The following is a 19,548-nucleotide window of genomic DNA, read 5'->3' as shown; positions in this document are numbered from 1 at the left end:
ATAGGTTATGCATAGAAGACCAAAAAAAGGCCATGTCAAAAGAGGTGACAAAGAACAGTATGAAAGGAAACTTTGTTGCGTGAACAAGCCTGTTGGTGCCTCCTAGGTGGCAGATGTCTATGAGAATGTCAGGAAAACTGAAGGACGGGCTAAGGCTTGCCCACATGGCTATTGGCTACACACAAAAAGGGCTTTCTAAAGCTATATTTGGGAATAGACAGGTAAAAAAAGGCAGGAATAAGTCCATTTCTTGGGGAGGTAGAATAAGGTTCATGCAGAACCAGAAAAAAAGGCTACTATTGACAGAATTTGGCTTTTATATTTTCTGTCAAGATGAAGGATATGACAAACATAGTAAATAAGAAATCAAAGGCTGAGTGAGGATCCTAGTAAAAGACTTATCTATGCCATAAATGAATTTACTTTTCAGGGGTACAGATGAATTATACTTCAGGAAACTTGTTGCAAAAATCAGTCCATCTCTGCTGGTGATTTTTAAGAAAAAAAAATAGTAGCAAATGTAAATGTTGCTCAGAGAGTAGAAAAAGAAAAATGTATTTCTGACTTTATGTAAAACTGCCTGAAGATTGTTTCAAATATAAAAGATAAAACATGATACTCCTGGAAAAATTCTAGGCCAAATTATTACAGGAGATAGAGAATGAAAACGTGGGTCCTTGAATGAATCTACCAAAAATGAGTCACAACAGAATAACTTCTTTTTCAGTGTGCTAGGACTGATGAGGGAAATGCTACCAGAATAATGCTATCAAGATATACAATTTGATTTCAGTAAGGCACAAGACATAAAGTATTCAGTTGGACAAAATGGAGAAATATAAGTTACAAGAATTCACAGTTGGCTAGTCGGTAAGATGGAACAATGACAGTGAATAATGACAGTGACCTACTTAAATGGATCCCCACACATCCCTACACCAAGCTTTTGGGAAGGGCAGGACGGTTTTTATCAGGGCATCTTCAGAAAACATTAGCTGATATATTCATGTTGACCTGGAAGGGGCCCTCCAGGGTGTACCAGCAGGATTATCCTCCTTTTCCTGTTGAGCATTTTATGAGCAAGTCAAAGGAAGACATGCAAGGCAAATTTATCAAATTTAGAGGTGACACAATGCCTAGAATGATAGCTGAAGTATTGGATGACAGAATAAAGACTCAAAAGGAGAAAAAAAGTATTGAGTTAGAATGATGGATCGAAGCCAACCAGCCAAATTAAATTGAACAGTGACACATTTAACAATATTTAGGTTAAGAATAATGATTTAATTATGAAGGATATGAGTCTAAGTTTGACAGCAACAGGCCTTAGCTGACCGTAAGCTTATATAATCCAACAGCATTCCAGGGCTGCTAGTTAAAACTGAGGGAGATTTAAGTTATGTTACTATAGAAATCAGGTCATGGGAGGTGGTTTTGCTACTGTACTCTGTTCCCATAGCCCAGAGGTTTAGAGCAAGAGCGCTGGGGTCACACTGCCTGGTTTTGGATTTCCCCTCTACCTCTCTCTAGCCCTACCTATGTTTGGGGGCAAGGCCCTAAACCTCTCTAAACTTGTGTTCCTCATCTGTAAAATGGGTAGAAACTATGTCACAAGGCTTTTATAAGAATTAAATAGTCAATGTGAATTCCTTAGCACAGAGGCCAAGACCCAAAGCATTTGGTAATTGTTTTTATTATTGTCATTACTCTGGACTATTTCAAGAAGGGCACTAAAAAAAGTCAGGATTTGTTCTGAGGTAAAAGGTTGACTGACTCACTTGTTTAAAGAACGTTCATAAGAACTCCAACAGTATATTAATTACTTATTGCTATGTAACAAATTATCCTAAAATTTAGTGGCTTAAATCAATAAACATTTATTATCTCATACATGTTCTGAGAGAAATTCAGAAGTGGCTTATCTAGAAGGTTCTGGCTTAGGATTTCTCATCGAGGTTGCTGTCAAGCTGCACTATCATCTGAAGGCTCGACTGGGCTGGAGAATGGCTCACTCACATAGCTGTTGGCTGGAGGCCTCAGACTTGCTACATGGACCCCTCCATGGAGTGTCCTGATGACCTGGCAACCAACTTCCTCCAAAGTGAGTGATCCAAGAAACAGACAACAGGGCAGAAGAAGTTACAGTACCTTTTATGACCTGGCCTCTGAGATCACACACCATCCATATTGTATTGGTCCCTGAGACAGTGTGGGAGGGGACTTCACACGGCTGTGGATTCCAGGAGGTGGGGATCACTGGGAGCCATCTTGGAGTCTGGCTGTCAGGGGAAGTTTAGGACCGCAAAGACTCAGAGGAGGTTTGGTGGCTGACTGCAGATACATGAAAGGACTGCTGTGTAGAAGAGGGAGACTCATTCTATGTAGCTTCCAAGGACAGAATTCAGAGCAGTTGGCAGGAGTTTCAGGAAGGCCAAAATCAGCATAGTTTAAAGAAAAAACTAACAACTGCCCCAAATCGAATGAGCTGCCTTAGGGGTAATAAGTTCCCGTACACTGGAGGAGTCGAGCACAGGCTGGGTGACCCTCTCAGGGACACTACATGGAGGGGAAGGGCTCTGGGCTGGCTGCAAAATTAGCTATGAGCACCTCCTACACTGTGATATTTCATTTCTGGAGTAGGGAAGAATTTTGTGAAATGGGACTCTTTCAGGCTTTGTTTCTATTGCTTTTGATGGAAAAGAACTTTTTTTTTTTTTTTTAATCAAAATATGAGGTCTTTGTTTCTGAACCAATGTGGCTTAAAGAAACTGTTAAGAGGTAAAATGACCCTGGTGTTTCTGGAATCCCCTAACATTTCTCCTTTTAAGAACAAAGTTCCAAGGTAGTTGCTTTACGCTTAGCCCGCAGGATTTAAACCAGGAATTCCCAGATTTTTTACAAGGCAGAGCCTTTAGATCATAGAAGGGGCAGGAACATTGGCACCAAGTTTTTCTCACTGGCAATCCTGGCAGACCATGGAGAGAGGGATGGGGTTGCAGCTCGGGGGGATATTGGCCAGGTAAGGCTCAGACACCCACCAGTGGAGACCAGTCTGCTCTTTGAGTGTGCAGAAACACTTGCTGACATTTTACAGGGGATTCCCATGGGGAGAACTGGGAATGTGCTCATTTAAAAATAGCCTCCAGGAGAAATTTTTTAAGTGGCCAGTGGGGTGGTAAGTCACTGTTATAGTGGTCACCATTGTGCCCATAATGTAGAAAATGTCTATAAAATGAAAACTAGAGCATACCACTTTCAGTCCTCCTTTGCCTGATCTGCCCTTGGACACTCATTGAGATGAATGATCAGTGGAATAGGAACTATTATTTCTAAACTCCTGTCAGTACTAGAAGCTCTGAAGAATTTCTGCCAGTGAATGTGCAGACGGGAGCCATCACACCCTAGTCCAGAAACCACTCCTCTGGAAGATAGGATTGTCATGAGCAGAATCACCCCAACAGCCTGACTTTGGAAGGCGAAGGTATGGGGGTGAAGGCAGGCCATGGGCAATAGGGCTGGGGATGGCCACCTGGAGCCTATTAGTGCCTCAAGAAGGGACACGGTTAAGACCACACTGAGCGATGAACTCGGTCGGCTCTCATGGCTGGCGTGGCATGGGTGCCTGGCAAACAAACACAGGGGGAAAACCAAAACAGTTTCTGGCCCAAACACAAAACCCTTTGCTGCACCTATTCTTTCCTGCTTCCGTCAAACAGATTTCTTAGCTATTTGATATATATCTTTATCTGGGCCCAAAACATTAAATAAGGACACAGTCTCTGATGGAACCTACCTTAATTCCCCATTAGACTAGGAAAAGTAGATCTTTCTCTGTAAAGATAATACAAGAAATTGCCAGCCACATGACAAGATTCATGATATCTTGAAGATGGAAAAGATGCTTGAAGAATTTCAATGAATGTCTCTACTCCTAAGAAATGGGCAAAGATGTTGGATAATCTCTAATTTGTGTCTTCAAGACGGAAGCTGACGTTGCATCTATGAAACAAGAAACAGCTGCAAGGAGATGAAAGAATATGGCCACCAATTTTGAATCTACCATCCACTAATGAGCAGGAGATTGGATATGACAATGAATCAAATCAGTGAAATAAAAAAAAATAAAATAAGGTGGGAAATTTCTCCCAGAATTCAGAAGGACACAGGCAAAAATAATGAGAAAAAAAGAAATCTGGAAAACAGAACTAGGTGGTCCAATATGTAGACAATAATTCCAAAAGAAGAAAAGAAACCAAACTAAGGTTGACTTAATTATCAAAGAAATAATTAAAGAGAGCTTTCTTAAACTGAAAAAGATTACGACTGAAAATATTGACTTCGATGTAAATTTAACTAGTTTTCATTACAAAGACAAAGTCTTATAAACATCAAGGTGAAAAAAAAAAAAAAAAACAGTTTACTTATAAAGGAAGATAGTAAATCTAGCTTCAGGTTTCTTATCAACTACAGCCAGAAGTCAGCAGGGGGAGGCCTCTGGGGTCTGGAGATTGTCACCCAAGTTGTCATATGTAAAGCCATGAACATAAATGAGAACATAGAAAGATGTTCTCAGGCATATAGTAGTTCATTATGTGGACATACTTCTCATGTGTCCTTCCTGTAAACAATGTCTAAAGATTCTCTTCAGCAAGATAACAGCTATATCAAGATAAAAAGCCCCAAAATGGGAACAACGTGGTATAGAAAAACAGTGACAATGTGTCCAAGTAACTGTTGTCAATTTAGTTATGCTAGTACAGATGTCAAAATTACCAATTTTAATAGAAGTTACATGTAAAATAATAGGATATGAAATCAGACTATAGTAATAAAAACTGGTAACTGGGGACAAGAAGGAGGAAGGAAAAGTATGCTAAATCTGGTACCTAATGGAACATCATATTTCATTCCCAGCATTGATAATTATAGAAAATAAGTTAGATTTTTTTAAAAAATTTAAACCAACAATGGATTTAAAAGAAAGTACATATATTCTAAATCACTACAAGGGAAAAGAAGTCACAGAATCATGATATTTTATGCAAAGAACGAAAGAAGGAAAACTGAAAATAATCACTTGTAAAATGTTTTGTAAAAACAGAGGTTATTAATGATAAGATGGCAAGTAATTTTTCTTAGGATTTTTGTGTTTTGGTTTTTTTTTTTTTTTTAAATAAATACCAGCCCAGGCTGGTCTCAAACTCCTAAGCTCACATGATCCTCCTACCTCAGCCTCTTGAATCTCTGGAATTATAGGTGTGAGCCACAGCACCCAGCTCTGGATTTTTGTATTTTCTAAAATTTCTGCAATGAACCTGTGTCACTTTGACAAAACCCTCTGTGGGGGCTGTCATAAAAAGTCATTTGATGTGTGACACATCACCAGCAAAACATAAAGGACAGAGGAGAAGCCCCCAGTGATAATGAGATCTGATCAAGATCTTCTGGGCCACAGTGATCTGTATTTCTTTTTCTGGTAGTATTAAGTATTTTGCAGCTGGTGAAATACGTGATCATGGCTATTTGGAGAAATTGTAGGGCGCCCATCTTCTGTGTCAAGAAGACTGACATATTAATATAATAGTAGTTATCATCCTGTCCTGCCTTGGTGATTTCTGTCCAGAGGATTGTGAGAACACAGTAAATTTACATCAGCTGTGTCATTTCCATCAAAACAGCTATGTCCTGCCGGCTGTCGACTGTGGCTGTACTGCTGTACTTTTTGTTTTGTTTCGAGACTTAGAGTTTGCTCCATCAGTACTTTGCTGAATTACAAAGCCAACCTCATAAACATCCAGAGCAAGAACAGGTCATTCCTCTCCCCCAAAGACTGTTACCACTGCTATCGAGGTTTGTGAGCATTGACCTGACCCCTCCACAATGGAGAATGGACAGAACCCACCTTAAGCTAAAGCAAAGTTTAAAAGTGAAGCCTTCCAATCAGGGGCAGACTGACTGCATATAGTAAGTGCTGGTGTTTGGGTGAGGTTCCCAGAAGAAACAATGGGAGAAAGAAAGGATATGATTTATGAGGATTTCTTCCACATCAGAAATTCTCTAACCAACCCCAAAACACTGTTCAGACTTCAGGCTTGGCATTAGAGTAACACTCTCCACTGTAACAGATAAGCCCTAAATGTTTATTTCCTGCCCATGTCAAAGCTGTGCAGATATTCTCAGCCCTGCAGACTTCTTTCCATGTGGTTGTTCAAGGACCCAGGCTCCTTCCATCCTGTGGCTCTTCCCTCCTCCTAGGCAACATAGGGAAGTCTCTCCATCCGGCAGTTGGGAAAGAGAAAGGGAGGTCACACAGGGAGGTTTTTATGGACCAAGCCTGGAAGCCAAGCGTATCACTTCTGCTCAGATCCATTGGCCGAACCTGGTTACATTGCCACACCTACCTGCAAGGAAGGCTGGGGAATGTAGTCTGCATGCCCAGGAAAGAAAGGAGCCCAGGTTTAGGGGAACTCATGGCCCAGACTTTATCATTGTCATATTCCTTGCTTCCTTCAGAGAGCAGTTTCTCTGCTGAGCTCTTTCAAGAAAAACAAACAAACAACAACAAAAAATTATATAAGTGTCGTGGTTGGAAATGGAATGGATCAAATATGCTGTATTCTTCTGGGATTTTGTTGTAGTTCATAGTGTGTGTATATGAGGTTTCTGGCCCCAGAGGAGAAGCCTAAGGTCATCTCTTACCAAACATCTTTCATCTGAGCATCTTCTGTCTTCGCTAAATAATTATTTTGTCTCCCTCCTCATTCCCTTTTCATGATAAAACATGAGACAGTAACATGATTTTTCTTGTGCAGATTCAAATCCAGACTCCTAACGGAGAGTCTTTTATAACATGACAGTTCTATTTGTGGCTAAATCACTAAGAATAAAAATCGTTTAAACTTTAACTATGTTTATAATGTTGTGAGGTTTTAATTTTAGCATTTGTTTTTAAACTCTAAAATGCTCATTTTATGAAAGTTGGAAAATTATTTTTAAAAAATAATTGCCCATATTCCCACCACTCTCTTAACATCTTGATGTCTTTCCTCTGGAATATAATCTTGATTGAAGGGCGTTTGTCTAAGGGCAACCAAAATTCATCAGTGTAAAACTCAAATGCAAAAGGAAAATGAGCCACATTTGTGTCATGAAACTAAGTCTCCACTACAAATTCACTTCTACATTTTTAAGACAGTTGAGCTTTGCCTTAAATTTACCTCCATATGCCTCAGCTTCCTCACTTAAAATGAGTTTTCTTCATCTACCCAGACTGCATCTGCAAGCTGCAGATGAAAAAGGCATCTGCCGTAAGTTCTGAGGACATGAAATGTTACAGAAAAACAATCATGGGGGCAGTGCGTCCATGTACTCAGCATGGAGGGTTTGAAGGGATTATGGTTCAAAGGCTCAACAAGAGGAAACATTTTTTTCCTAAGGGTGGATTGAGGGTTTCCTGCCAACGATTTTAACTAACAATTTTGATATTTATAAGGAGAATAGAGGCACACAGACACCGCAAAGGCAGGTAGCCCTGGGCTCCAAGGGGGCTGTTCCTCCAACAAAGCCACACCAGAATTCCCCATGCAGCGGGACTGGGCTCTGGCTCCCAGGGCCATTCACATTCCAATTCACAGCAGGCTGATGAGAGCCAAACATAGGTACCCTTGTTTACTTTGTGAATGGAAATCATAAGTGAACTGTTTTCAATGCTGGTTGACACCCAAGAGGATGTAATTAGAATAAGGGGCTTTCTGGTTTGAAGATTTGAAAGACAGAACTGCTCTCTCTCTTTAAAATCAAATTATTAAACATTACAAGAGAAAGGAGAGGTGTTGCTTTCAGTCTTCAAAGCAAAATCATGACCTGCAATTTTCTTAATTGGTGTTTTGCTTGAAATTATTAAGAATCAAGGTAGGATTACAAGGAGCGAGGTAGGGGCTGGAGAAATAGGGTCACGAGGAGAAGTGCTTAGTGAGGAAGGGAATAATTGTCTTTGTCCAGTGTATTTCCCCGCTGTTTCCATCTCATCCTAATCCATAATGAATTTGGAATGCAGATTGGCAGTCTCACAGCTGCCTCCCCTCTCCTCTCCTCGTGCTTTCTAGGGGAAGCAGTGGGGTTCCTGCAGGAGTTGGGGTGCAGTAAGAGGCCACGTTGACGTACGTGTGTTGTGCATCTTTACAAGGATACACACAGACTCCAGTTTTAGCCCGCCCTTCATAGGATTTCACTGAGGTTTTATTTTTGATTTCTAAAGCCTCTTCACTAATTAAATCCACTGACTTTCGGATTCTTAGCCTTGTTAATTCTAAAATATCTCTGAAAACTTCCCGGTAATTCCTGATTTGTTTATTCTCCAAATGAAAGAGTCATCTTGAGTGCAGAAGCTGCCCGTGAGGGTTTCTTAACGCACACACCCTCTAAAGTGACAGCGTGATGTCAGAGCAACACAACCATGAGGTCTGGTTTCAGCTCTGCCACTTACTGACGGAGCGACATGGGACAGCCTTAACCTCCCTCAGCTCCACTTTCCTCATCTGGAAGACTGAGGTGGTAACGGCTCCCTCACAGGATTTCAGTGAGTATTAAATAGAATGCTCTCTGTAAAATGTTGGGCCTAGCACTTGCAGTTAGTAGACAACCTATCAATAGTAGCTGCTGTTAATAATAAGTTGCCATCGTCATCATCATTATCGTAGTCCAACCTCAGAAAATCCACAATCGGGTTAAAAACTCTAAGCCCAGGTACTTCAGGTGGAATAGAAACCCGGCAAAGTATTTCTATGTTTGTGTTATCTGATAATAGAAAAAAGTACCATAAGTGATGCAGACTCTGCCTTTGCCTTCAAAATAAGCATAAGCAGAATGAACCCCACTGGGGTCAGATAGTACTGGGGACTCTGACTGCATATCTGCTTTCCCAACACACACACACACACACACACATACGCACACACACGCGCGCACACACACACACGCACGCGGCTGCTGTGTTATTAATAGCCAGTATCTCTGTAGGCAACAGGTTGTCTGTTTCTTTACGAATACCTTTCTTTGAATCTGGTTCCATGGCCTCCAACGCCCCTTGGGTTTTGCCCAAAGCAGGAAATGATCAGAGGGAATGAAAATGGCTCAGATGTTCCCTTAGGTTCCTCTGCAGCATCTTGTTTAAAGCTGCAAAAGCAATTTAGGAGCCCTTCTCTGAGCCAGATGCCCCTGGTCTCTTGGGCACGAGCGCTGTGTAGCCCAGAGGTACGGGCTCTGGCGGGGGTGCACTTAGTGGAAGGCAGGGTAGCATCTTGCGCACCAGCCCCTACCCTGCTTCCAGCTACTCCTCGGTAACTGTCATCCCTAGACATGTAGAAATCTCTTTTGTGTCTGTACTTTTAGCCGTTACTGCCTCGTGGGAATAATAAGTTCCATGTGTATAGTTCTCCACTCCTCCGCCAAATAAAGTAATAGTTCCCCACTCCTCCGCCAAATAAAGTAATAGTTCCCCACTCCTCCCCCAAATAAAGTAATACTTCCTCTTGTTTCTCCTAAAAGTGCCCCTTCCTGATTGCTAGAAGCTGCTTCGCAAGTGAAGTGTTCCTCTTCCTCACTGCCAGCATGATATGTAAATTTCCATCATGCGCCTTCTCAGTATTTGTCTTACTGGATTTGAATGGCATTGTAATTTTCTACAGCGCTTCCATCTCTTAAAATTAGAGAAAACTGAGATAAATTCCAGTTCTAGTATTGTCTGGCAATGCGTCCATTGACAAGGTTATCTAAGCTTTAGATTAGTTTTCTCATCTGAAAAATAGAGACTAGTAATGCCCACCCCATAGGGTGGTTTTGAGGCTTAGTCAGATAATACGGTTTTCCCACCCTTAAGTAGGGGTGGAAGGGTAGGCAGGGTCTAAAGCTACTTGAAAATCAGGTAAAGATAAAAATCAAATAGGGTTGAAATTAGCCAGTGTTGGAAAAGATTGCTGAAGAATCAGGGATTATGTTATAGGAAAAACATGTTCTGTTTTAAGCATAGGCATTCCCTCGGTATCTTGGGGTTGGGGTTAGTAGTGACAAAAATGGCTCTGTCCTCCCCCACCTAGCCCATCGAGTGGGACAGCTAGAGGAGCTGCAGCACCACTTCCAGTTACTTTTCTCTCTTCCATCGCTTAACTAAAATGAATGCCTCTTCTCTCTCAAGTGTGAAGCTCTGTTTTCAAACTATTTTGTAACTACTATTTAAAAGATGCTCACTGTTCACTTGCCCCAAAGGCGACAAAACTGACTCCCCTCGTGAGTCAGTAGCACCTGAGAACAAGATGAATTTCCCACTCCTGCTGAAGATGTAACCGGGGTGGCTTCCTGAACTCTGCCGGTGCCCACTGCTTGTTTGAAAACTCCCTTGTCCTGCCCACTCACATGGCCTCAGGAAATGCCCCTATCGATTACCTTCCTTGCTGGGTCACTGCTCTCTGGTAAAGGTCAACAGTATTCCCACACTAGGTGCTGACAGTGCCCTTTCTTGTTGGGATCATTTGCAAAAATTCTAAGAATTGTCATTTCACCCCATAAACACACACACACACATGCATGCCCTGCTCACCAACATCCATCCAGTCAGGCACCTGGGTTCTAGACCGTTTGCTTCTCGAAGCCCTGGCTTAGCACCTCTTCCACCGGAGCATAAGCCTCCCTACTAACCTCCCCTTCACACCATGACCGAGTTCACGCATCGCTCCTGAACTTGAAGTTCCATCACTGGAAACTGGGCCTGCTGCCACCCTGCAGCAGGCCTCCCACCCCAGAGCTGAGCCCGGTCTGCGGTGACTGCATCCTGGACTTGGGGTCAAATGCAGGCGCTGAGTCCCGGAAGTCTTGAGTGCGCCTCTCAGGTGGATACCCTCCTTCGCTTGGCAGGGGGCTGCCGGCTCACTCCCGCCTTCGCTCAGTCTACTGCCTTTTCTCCTAGGCGTTCAAGAAGCATTCGTGGGCTTTGCCATTGTAGTGTCTGAAGAGAAGATATTCAGTCCCAGGTCAAAAGCGTTGGCTGAAAGTTCCTACTGAAAAGCGAGACATCATTATTAAATTGTCAGAAAGTTAGCCGTGGTATTTGAGGAAGTTACGAAATGGCTATAAATGACTTAAGCTTTGCAACGGGCAAACGTGTTCACAACTTTGGACATCCGGGGAAGACAGATAAGAGCCGCAGCCTCAGCCGGTTCCACTTGACCAGCGTGGCATGAAGTCCAATTAGAGTTGCTTTTCAAGGGGGCGACTGTGCTCATGGGTGTGGACGCTGCTCCCCCAGGAGCAGGGCAGCTGGAAGGAGCCGTCCAGATGGCCACCTTCCTGGCTTCTCTGAACTGCAGAGACCCCTCCTGTGAATTGAATCTGGGATTTCCTTGCCCCTAGATTGCTATCCCAGACCCTCTTCCTGTGAGTGGGGCTGGGCTCCAGGCCCTGTTAGTGGGTCTGTGGGCTCTGGGCAAAGCTCGCACAGCTTCCCCCGAGAACAGCGGTGTCTGCAGGGTGTGCGTTTGGCTGACACGTCGGAGGGGCCCCTCGTAAATTTCATGGCAACAGGAACTGAGCAGCTTTGAAACTCTGGCTGCTGGTGGGCTTGATATGACGTCTGTTCTGAAAACCGGAACATTTGCTTTTCCGATCAGCCCTGAGGGCAAATCAGACTCGGTGCCTGGAGGAGACGGTCCAGGGCCCTGGGGGCCGGGGCCAGCCCTTCTCTTCCCTCCAGTGGCGTGTCTGTCTCAGGGAAGCCTTCACTGCCTGCCTTTTCTAAGTGATTTTGGCCTTTCCTTCCTTCACTTGCTATTTTCTTGAGTTTTCAGAAAGAAAAGAAAGAAAAAGTAAAAGGAGGGGAGAGAGAGAGAGATTAGAGGAAGGAAAAGAAAGGATAGGATGAGAGAGAAAAGCCAGAAGAGAAGAAAAGGAGATACAGACTCAGAGACTGAGAAGTTGAGAGACTCATTCTTGGGGAAGATGCTGGGAATTTGGGGGATTCCTTCCTTATAATGCTCACTTTTATAAAAATAACTAGAGGCAGTTTTATGCCCCCCGAGGAGATGGTGCTGAGCAAATCCCTGCCCTGCGTGGCCACCTGTCCTGCCTCCATTCAGAGACAATGTAAGGAAAGCACCTGGCACCTAGCAAGCACTCAGTAAGGGGCTCCCCTGCCGCTCCCCTCCCCAAAGTGCCTTTCCTCCTGAAGGTCAGTAGGAATGGTCTTGTCTGTCTGGGCTGACCATGCTGTGGTGTTGGGGGTATTCTTTGCTGCATCTGGTGGGATCTGAGAAAAACACCTGTAAGGGACCCCAAAGGAGAACAGCAATTACTCCTCCCTCACGCGTTGCAGGCCTCACACTTTGCACAGGGCTTTAGCAAAGTATGGTAGCCCACGAGGCTGTCACAGCACCCTAGCGCCGGGGAAGTTCTGATGCCTCCCCTCATTCTGGCTCACCCCCAGGGTGCACAGGAATTACAAAGTGGCCCTTCCCCTATCTTGATTTCCAATGACCTTTACTTCTCTTTGTGCCCATTTGTGCCCATATGTTAGCTCCCAGTTATTAGAGAGCACATGTGGTGTTTGGTTTTCTATTCCTGAGATACTTCGCTTAGGATAATGGTTTCCAATTCCATCCAAGTCGCTACAAAAGGCATTATTTCATTCATTTTTATGGCCAAGTAGTACTCCACGGGATATGTATACCACATTTTCTTAATCTACTCATGAATGGATGGGCACTTAGGTCAATTCCACGTCTTTGCAACTGTGAACTGTGCTGTAATAAACATTCGAGTGCAGGTGTCTTTTTGATAAAAATGACTTCTTTTCGCTCAGGTAGATACTCAGTAGTGGGATTGCTAGATCAAATGGTAAATCTACATTTATTTCTTTGAGGACTCTACATACTCTTTTCCATAGAGGTTGTACTAATTTGCAGTCCCACCAGCAGTATATAAGCGTTCCTTCTCTCTGCATCCACACCAGCATCTATTGGGGGTTTTTTTGACTTTTTAATAATGGTCATTCTGACAGTGGTAAGGTGATATCTAATTGAAGTTTTATTAACAAATTTACATTTCCTTGATGATTAGTGATGTTGAGCATTTCTTCATATGTTTGTTGGCCATTGGTCTATCTGCTTTTGAAAAACTTCTGTTTATGTCTTTGCCCACTATTTAATAGGGTTGTTTGGGTTTTTTGTTTTATTTTCTTGGTGATTTATTTGAGTTCTTTGTAGATTCTAGGTATTAGCCCTTGACCAGATGTATAGTTTGGGAAAGTTTTCTCCCATTCCATAGGTTGTCTATTCGTGCTGTTGATTATTTCCTTTGCTGTACGGAAGCTTTTTAATTTATTCAAGTACCATTAATTTATTTTTGTTATTTTCAAAAAGTTTCCCAAAATGTTTCACTTTTATAGTTAGGAAATGTGTGGAGCTTTCAAAATAGTTTTGAAAGTAAATGTATCACATTTGTAATTAGGAAAAAGGAGTTTTTTAAAAAAAAAAAAACAATCTCAATGATTGCAATAGTCCACTCGCATGAGCTCCCTTCAGTCCCCTCTGTGCCATTGGGTTGAGGTGGACAGATGAGACGACAGAGGTCCAGCAGCTGCATTTAGAGCATCAACTCCTCATTTTCACCCTGGTCTCTGAATGCAGAGAACAAAAGCACCATGTGTCATCTGCCGTCACTGTTCCCCTCACCGTTACCATTGCATGGAGTTTCTTCAGAGCTCAGACTCTTCTGGCTTCTTAGTGAACTGTGTGGCGCAAAGGACACAGACACTTTACATCGGCCGATGCTTCTTTGGGATTTGGGAAATTGTTCAAGATGTTGCTTACCATAGCGCATGAAGTCCCCTTCAAAAACACCTGCAGAAGAGAAGTTGCTCTCTGACCATAGACTTAGGGAAAGTGGAGCCCGTCCTGCCTGTGCAGAACAGATATGTTTCTATCTAGCAAACCTCGTGCATCCTTACTTAGACTGCTAGGAGGCACCAAGCTTGATTTGCCATTCAGCTTTAGCATGTGCACATGCCTGTCTGATATGCATCCTTGTGTACCAACCTGACACCTGACTTCTTTGCTCTCTGCTACTCCTTACCTTTACTTTCCTTTGCCCTGATCGCTCCTTCTCTCCCTGCCTGCCTCTGTCTCTCCCTGTTTCTTCCTCTGTGTCCCTTCCTCTTCACCCTCTCTCTCCTCCCACTCCCATGTCTCTCTCAACACCCCTTCACCTGTCTTTGTCTCCCTCCCTCCCTCTCTCCTACACACACTTCTCTCTCATTGGCCTCCCCTTCTTAAGGCACCTATTTTTCTAACAACTCCTGCTGCCTCTGAGTTTACGAGAAGAGGCAAAGCATCAGTAGAGGTGAAATGAGCCCATAGCATTGAGTCCACCAATCAGTTCTGGAGAGAAGTGTTCCCAAAAGACAGGTCCATGGTTATGTTTTTTTTCTTTTAATATATTTCTGTTGACCTGATACTTCACCACCAAGAATCTCAGCAGATTTAAGGCTTTAGAATCACACAGGAGTTTGAAAAGCTGGAGGAAGACTGGCTCCATAAAGGATCCCTTATGGGACCCCTGGCCTTTATACCTTTCCAAGAGGCTGTTAGTCTCTGTCCTTTGTTTCCTGTGTAGCACAGGCCTGTGTGTCTCAAACATTAGTGTGCTTCAGAATCCGCTGCAGGGCGAGTGTCACTGTATAGCAATTCTACCTCAATTAACTCGATTTTTAGAAAATCACCTGGAGAGCTTGCACATGGCTTCCTGGGCCCCAGCCCAAACATCCTGATTCCTTAGATCTGGGGTGGGGCCCATGACCTGGGCTTTCTGACAAGCTCCTGGGGATGTGACACTGTCTGTCTGCAGCCCACACTTGGAGGAGCCCAGCTCGAAGCACTGACAAGGGACTTCCTCTAGCCACTTAGAAGTGGTGGTTTAAATGGCCTTTTGTGCAGCTTATCAAAAGGCTTTGAACATCTAAATCAAATTAGACCCACAGCTTTTAGCTCCTTCGTCTCTCCATGTTTGCTCCTTGATGAGTTCAGTGAGCACAGAGAAGCCAGTGATGCAAACTGCAGGAACCCTTCCAGTCCCAGTTCAGCATCCTGGTGTCCACTGTTAGCGAGTGACCAAGCCTGTTCATCAGGCTCCCAGGCCCGGGACTGGCAGGGACTGTAATCAGCCAGGCAGTCCTGGAGGCTGCTGCTCCACAGAGAACCCCGCAGCCCCAGGTTGACGTCCCCCTGGCTTTGGGCTTCTCTGCTTGTCCTCATGTGTGGAAGAAAGTAACTCATTAGGAGCCGAAGGGGGCACTTGGACTTTTAGTTACATGTCACTGAATTGATGGGGGATCACATACTACAGTGGTCTTTTCACATGGGGGATTCATTCGTATCTTGGGGTTGTCAGTGATAGTAGGAGAGCTAACAGCTGAGTGCTGTGGACCAGTTGGTTGAATGCAGTACTTAACAAGCATTACCTCACTGCATCTCAGAGCACCCAGGAGTGGGGGGCAGGACTCCCCATCTTGTGGGCACAGAAGCAGGCCAGGGGAGGCCAGCTGCTTCAGCCAGGTGGCAGGACGCAAACCCCTGTCTCTCTTGACTCCAAAGCCCATGTTTTTAACCACTACCCACTCTCCCTCCCACATCAAGGATTCTGTTGTATTTTTAGCCTCTGCTTTTTCCACTAGAATTATGGGATTTCTAAAGTGATGGTCCTTCTAGAAGCAATCCATGAATATACAGCAACAGGAGTTTAATATTTAGTGGTAGTCTAAAACCCCACAATATGAAATGTTCTGCCCTTTCTCAGAGAGGAAGAGCTCTGAGAACAAGTGTCCTCCCCCAGAAGCTAAGTGGGAAAGACCCACTCCTCAAATACCCAAAACACAAGCATAAGGGGACCTGTCGAAAGAAGCGACGGAAACTGCCTCGATGGTGCCATCTCGAGACAGCTGCCCACTGCGCCTCCAGGGCTCTTGGGACAAAAGGAGGCTGTGTGGAGGACACGTCTCAGCCCCGACTCTGCCACTTTTTTTGTCCCCCTCGTGGCTTTCTGGATAGTGACTGTGCCACTCTCACATGGATTTCTTCGCTTTAAGTAATCTTGGTAGCCTTATCACTCCTAGTCCCACCACCTGAGAGAAGCCCTGCTGCCATTTCAGTGTATGTCCCTCCCGGGCTTCTTCATATCTAGATTTCTATTTGTGTCTTTTAGTAAAGTAGAATCATATTAGATAGACCCTATTGGAAATCCTTCTATGTCACTTACAGTATATCATAGCATCTTTTTTTTTTTTTTTTTTTTTTTTGAGACAGAGTCTCACTTTGTTGCCCAGGCTAGAGTGCCATGGCATCAGCCTAGCTCACAGCAACCTCAAACTCCTGGGCTCAAGTGATCCTCCTGCCTCAGCCTCCCACATAAGCATCTTTTTGCAGCATTAACTATTCTGCCTCTGCACTCATTTAATGGTTACAGAATACTTTATTTCCTTTCTTCTGGTTTCTTTTAAAACAAACTTTATGAAGGCTATCTTTTAAAAATGATCCCTGTCACTTTGCAAAAGGAAAATTAGGTAGCTCTTGGGTTGAAATAGTAAAAATGCTCTGGTATCTTTGAATTACACTGATTCTTTTACCCAGATTGCTTTGCTGTCTATAGAAACAAAAAAAGCAAAAAAGCAAGAAATCACTCAAGGAAGGAGCTCTGGTCCTGGCAGTTAGGAAGGGAGAGTGGAGGAAGGGGTGCCCAGGTGGGGACCGGAAGTCCCAGCCATCAGAGGCTTCACCTTCTTGACAGGTGGGGTGGGGGCCACAGGGGTGCATGTGGCAGCTGTGCCTGGATCTGAGCCGAGTGTCTTTCCTCTCCCCAGCAGACCCGCCCATGGCTGCAGCAGTGGTGTCTCACTTTAACGACTGCCCAGATTCCCACACTCAGTTCTGCTTCCATGGAACCTGCAGGTTTCTGGTGCAGGAGGACAAGCCAGCATGTGTGTAAGTATCCCCTGGTCTCCGAGAGTGCTGGGGCTGGGGGTGGTCCAGCATCCAGTTAAAAGAGCATTTACCTCCACAAGGCTTGCCAGAGACCCCTGAGATCCCTGGAGCCAGGCATGTTGGAGGATCAGAAAAGCAGGCCGACGGACACCCGTTTCAAAACCAGCTAGCTAAAAATCCAGGTTCCAGGGCCCCCATCCCAGAGCCACTGAGGCAAAATCCCTGGAGGTTGGAGCCTGAGGCTCTGTATTATTAACAAGCATCTCAAGTGACTCCTGGGTTCAGCAAAATCTGAACATTTCTGGTTTAGAGTTTAATTCACTACTTAGAATTCCTGGAGGGCAAGGCATGGGGCTGGATGCCTTTGCATGGCCCAGAGTCAATAAGATGAGGTCTCTGCCCTCCAGCATCTTTGCAGTCCAGCTATGAATAGCGAAATGAGCTGGAAATGCATGCAGAGGGCCAGCATGCAAAGTGTTCACAGAATAAGGAGCAACTTAGAAATAAAGATGCACACCAGGGCACGGTGGTTTCCACACCTGGCCAAGCATCACCTGGCCAAGCATCACCTGGCCAACCATCAGCCTCCTCACGGTTTCTTAAAGTATTGCTTAGCCCCACCCTGACCTGCGGATCAGAATCTGCAGGAGTGGGACCCGAGAATCCTGTTAGGTAAGAGCCATGGTCATTGCTGTGGCCAGCCAGCTCGGGGGAGAAAAGCCCAGCAGGAAAGTTTCCCAGAGCAGAGAGGTTTTCCAGACCAGGAACCTGCTGTGAGAGGTCAGTGTGGCCACAACAGGGAGGCAGGGAGGAGACAAGTTGGAGGCCAGAGCCTGCTGGAAGTGAGCCTTTCTTCTATAGGCAGTGGGAGCCTGGTAAATTTTAGAAAGAGATATTTTGAGACAACCTGTCCATAGAATACTATCAGGTGGGCCTATACTCAAGCTCGGCACTATTGACATTTGGAGCCAGACAGTTCTGTTGTGGGACCGACCTGCGCATTGAAGGGCACTAGCAGTGGTCCTGGCCTCTACCCACTAGATGCCAGTAGCACCACCACCCCATGGATTGTGACCATCAACAATGTCTCTATTGTCAAATGTCCCCTGCAGGACAAAATCACCCCCAGTTAAGAGCCACTGAACCATATGAAATTGCTACATTTATAGGTCAAAAGTGGTTGAAAGTCAGCAATTTCATATGGTCCAACCTAATAGTACCAGTGAATCATACTTAATGTTAATAAAAACCAGCATTTCTTGAGGTTTTGCTTCATGTCAGGCACTGTTTCAAACACGATCCACGCATGTACATACTCGTTCCTCATAACGACCCCAGGAGGTTAGCACAGGCTGTGCCCAGGCCACGTGGCAGAGCTTGGATTCAAAGCCAGCCTCTCTGGCTCCTGCAGCTGAGTCCTTAACCATGATGCCTAAGGGTATCAGATGCTTCTGCCCGGGACAGCCTGGGGACCAGAGAGCCAGCTGTAGTCAGCAGCGGGGGGCGGGGCTTCCCTCTTGCTGCAGTACAGCTGCGTGAGCCTGGGCGGGGCCCTTGGGCGCCTCTGAGCCTCACCTGGAGAGGAAGAGGGAGAGGCCGCTGGCCACCTCCCTCCTGGGAACGTCTGCAGAGCTAAGAGTCTCTCTCCGATCAGAGGCCTCCCTGCCCTGTAAACACAACGCATGATGATGACAGATGCTGTCATTATTCATGATTATCATTCTTATTAATAATTAATAATTAACACATTAGGGGCCCCTGGGGGACTGATGGGATTGTTTTCATTAGTGCCCTGGTCATTGTGGAAAAACACTGGCCCTGAAGGAAGTTTGGCCTCTTGACCCAGATGTCAGGAGGCCTCCCTGAACAAGCGGCAGGAGGCACTGTCCTCGCCGGCTGTGCCCGGTGCTGGGCCAGAGTCAGGCATGCAGGGCCTCCGTGTGTACGGGCTGCGAGTTGGGACGACCCTCTTTAGAGAGACAGGGCAAGTCTTTACCTGGCTGTGATCGAAAGTAGGTCAGAAACCCACTTTTTCCTCCTCATGTGCCCTCCGCACCAGATCAGGGGCTGCCTGGAGCCTGGGCCACCAGGCAAGCTGGGCCATCACCATGTCTGTGGCTGAGACCCACCTTGGCTTCTGGAAGCCTGCTAAGAGCTGGGGGTGGACAGCTGCCCTTCTCTTATCCTCAGTCTGGGTCCCAAGCCCTGCTCTTGGTCCAAGAGAAATAATTCTGCATCACATTCACACACCATTACATTTTGATGAATGTCTCCCCTCTCACCCACCCATATCATAAGTCTTACTATTCATCAAAAGCTCACAATAAAAGCTCAGCTTGTCCCAGGCATGGTCCCCAGGAGTAACTGCTGGAGTCCTCACAGCACCCCTCCAAGGGGGATCGTTGCCCTATTGTGTGGAGGAGAAAGAAGTGAAGCAACGTAGCCAGAGTCCCAGAGCTAGGAACTGGCAGAGGTGGGGCTCAGTCTGAGCACCCCAAACCCAGAGCTCATGCTGTCAGCTACTGCCCAG

General features: G+C 45.0%; 1 protein-coding gene across 1 annotated transcript in view; it reads left to right on the top strand.

The window, feature by feature from the left end:
• The window catches only part of TGFA (transforming growth factor alpha), a 102,713-nt gene that overhangs the window by 69,269 nt on the left and 13,896 nt on the right, over positions 1–19,548 (top strand). The window contains exon 4 of the mRNA XM_012750167.3: positions 16,898–17,018. Coding sequence (XP_012605621.2) covers positions 16,898–17,018 — 121 coding nt within the window. The remainder of the gene's footprint in view (positions 1–16,897; positions 17,019–19,548) is intronic.

This window comes from Microcebus murinus, chromosome 3 (assembly GCF_040939455.1).
Source record: "Microcebus murinus isolate Inina chromosome 3, M.murinus_Inina_mat1.0, whole genome shotgun sequence".
In the NCBI taxonomy this organism is placed as follows: Eukaryota; Metazoa; Chordata; class Mammalia; order Primates; family Cheirogaleidae; genus Microcebus; species Microcebus murinus.
The sequence above is the reverse complement of the archived record's forward strand: the minus strand, read 5'-3'. Positions and strand labels throughout refer to the sequence as shown.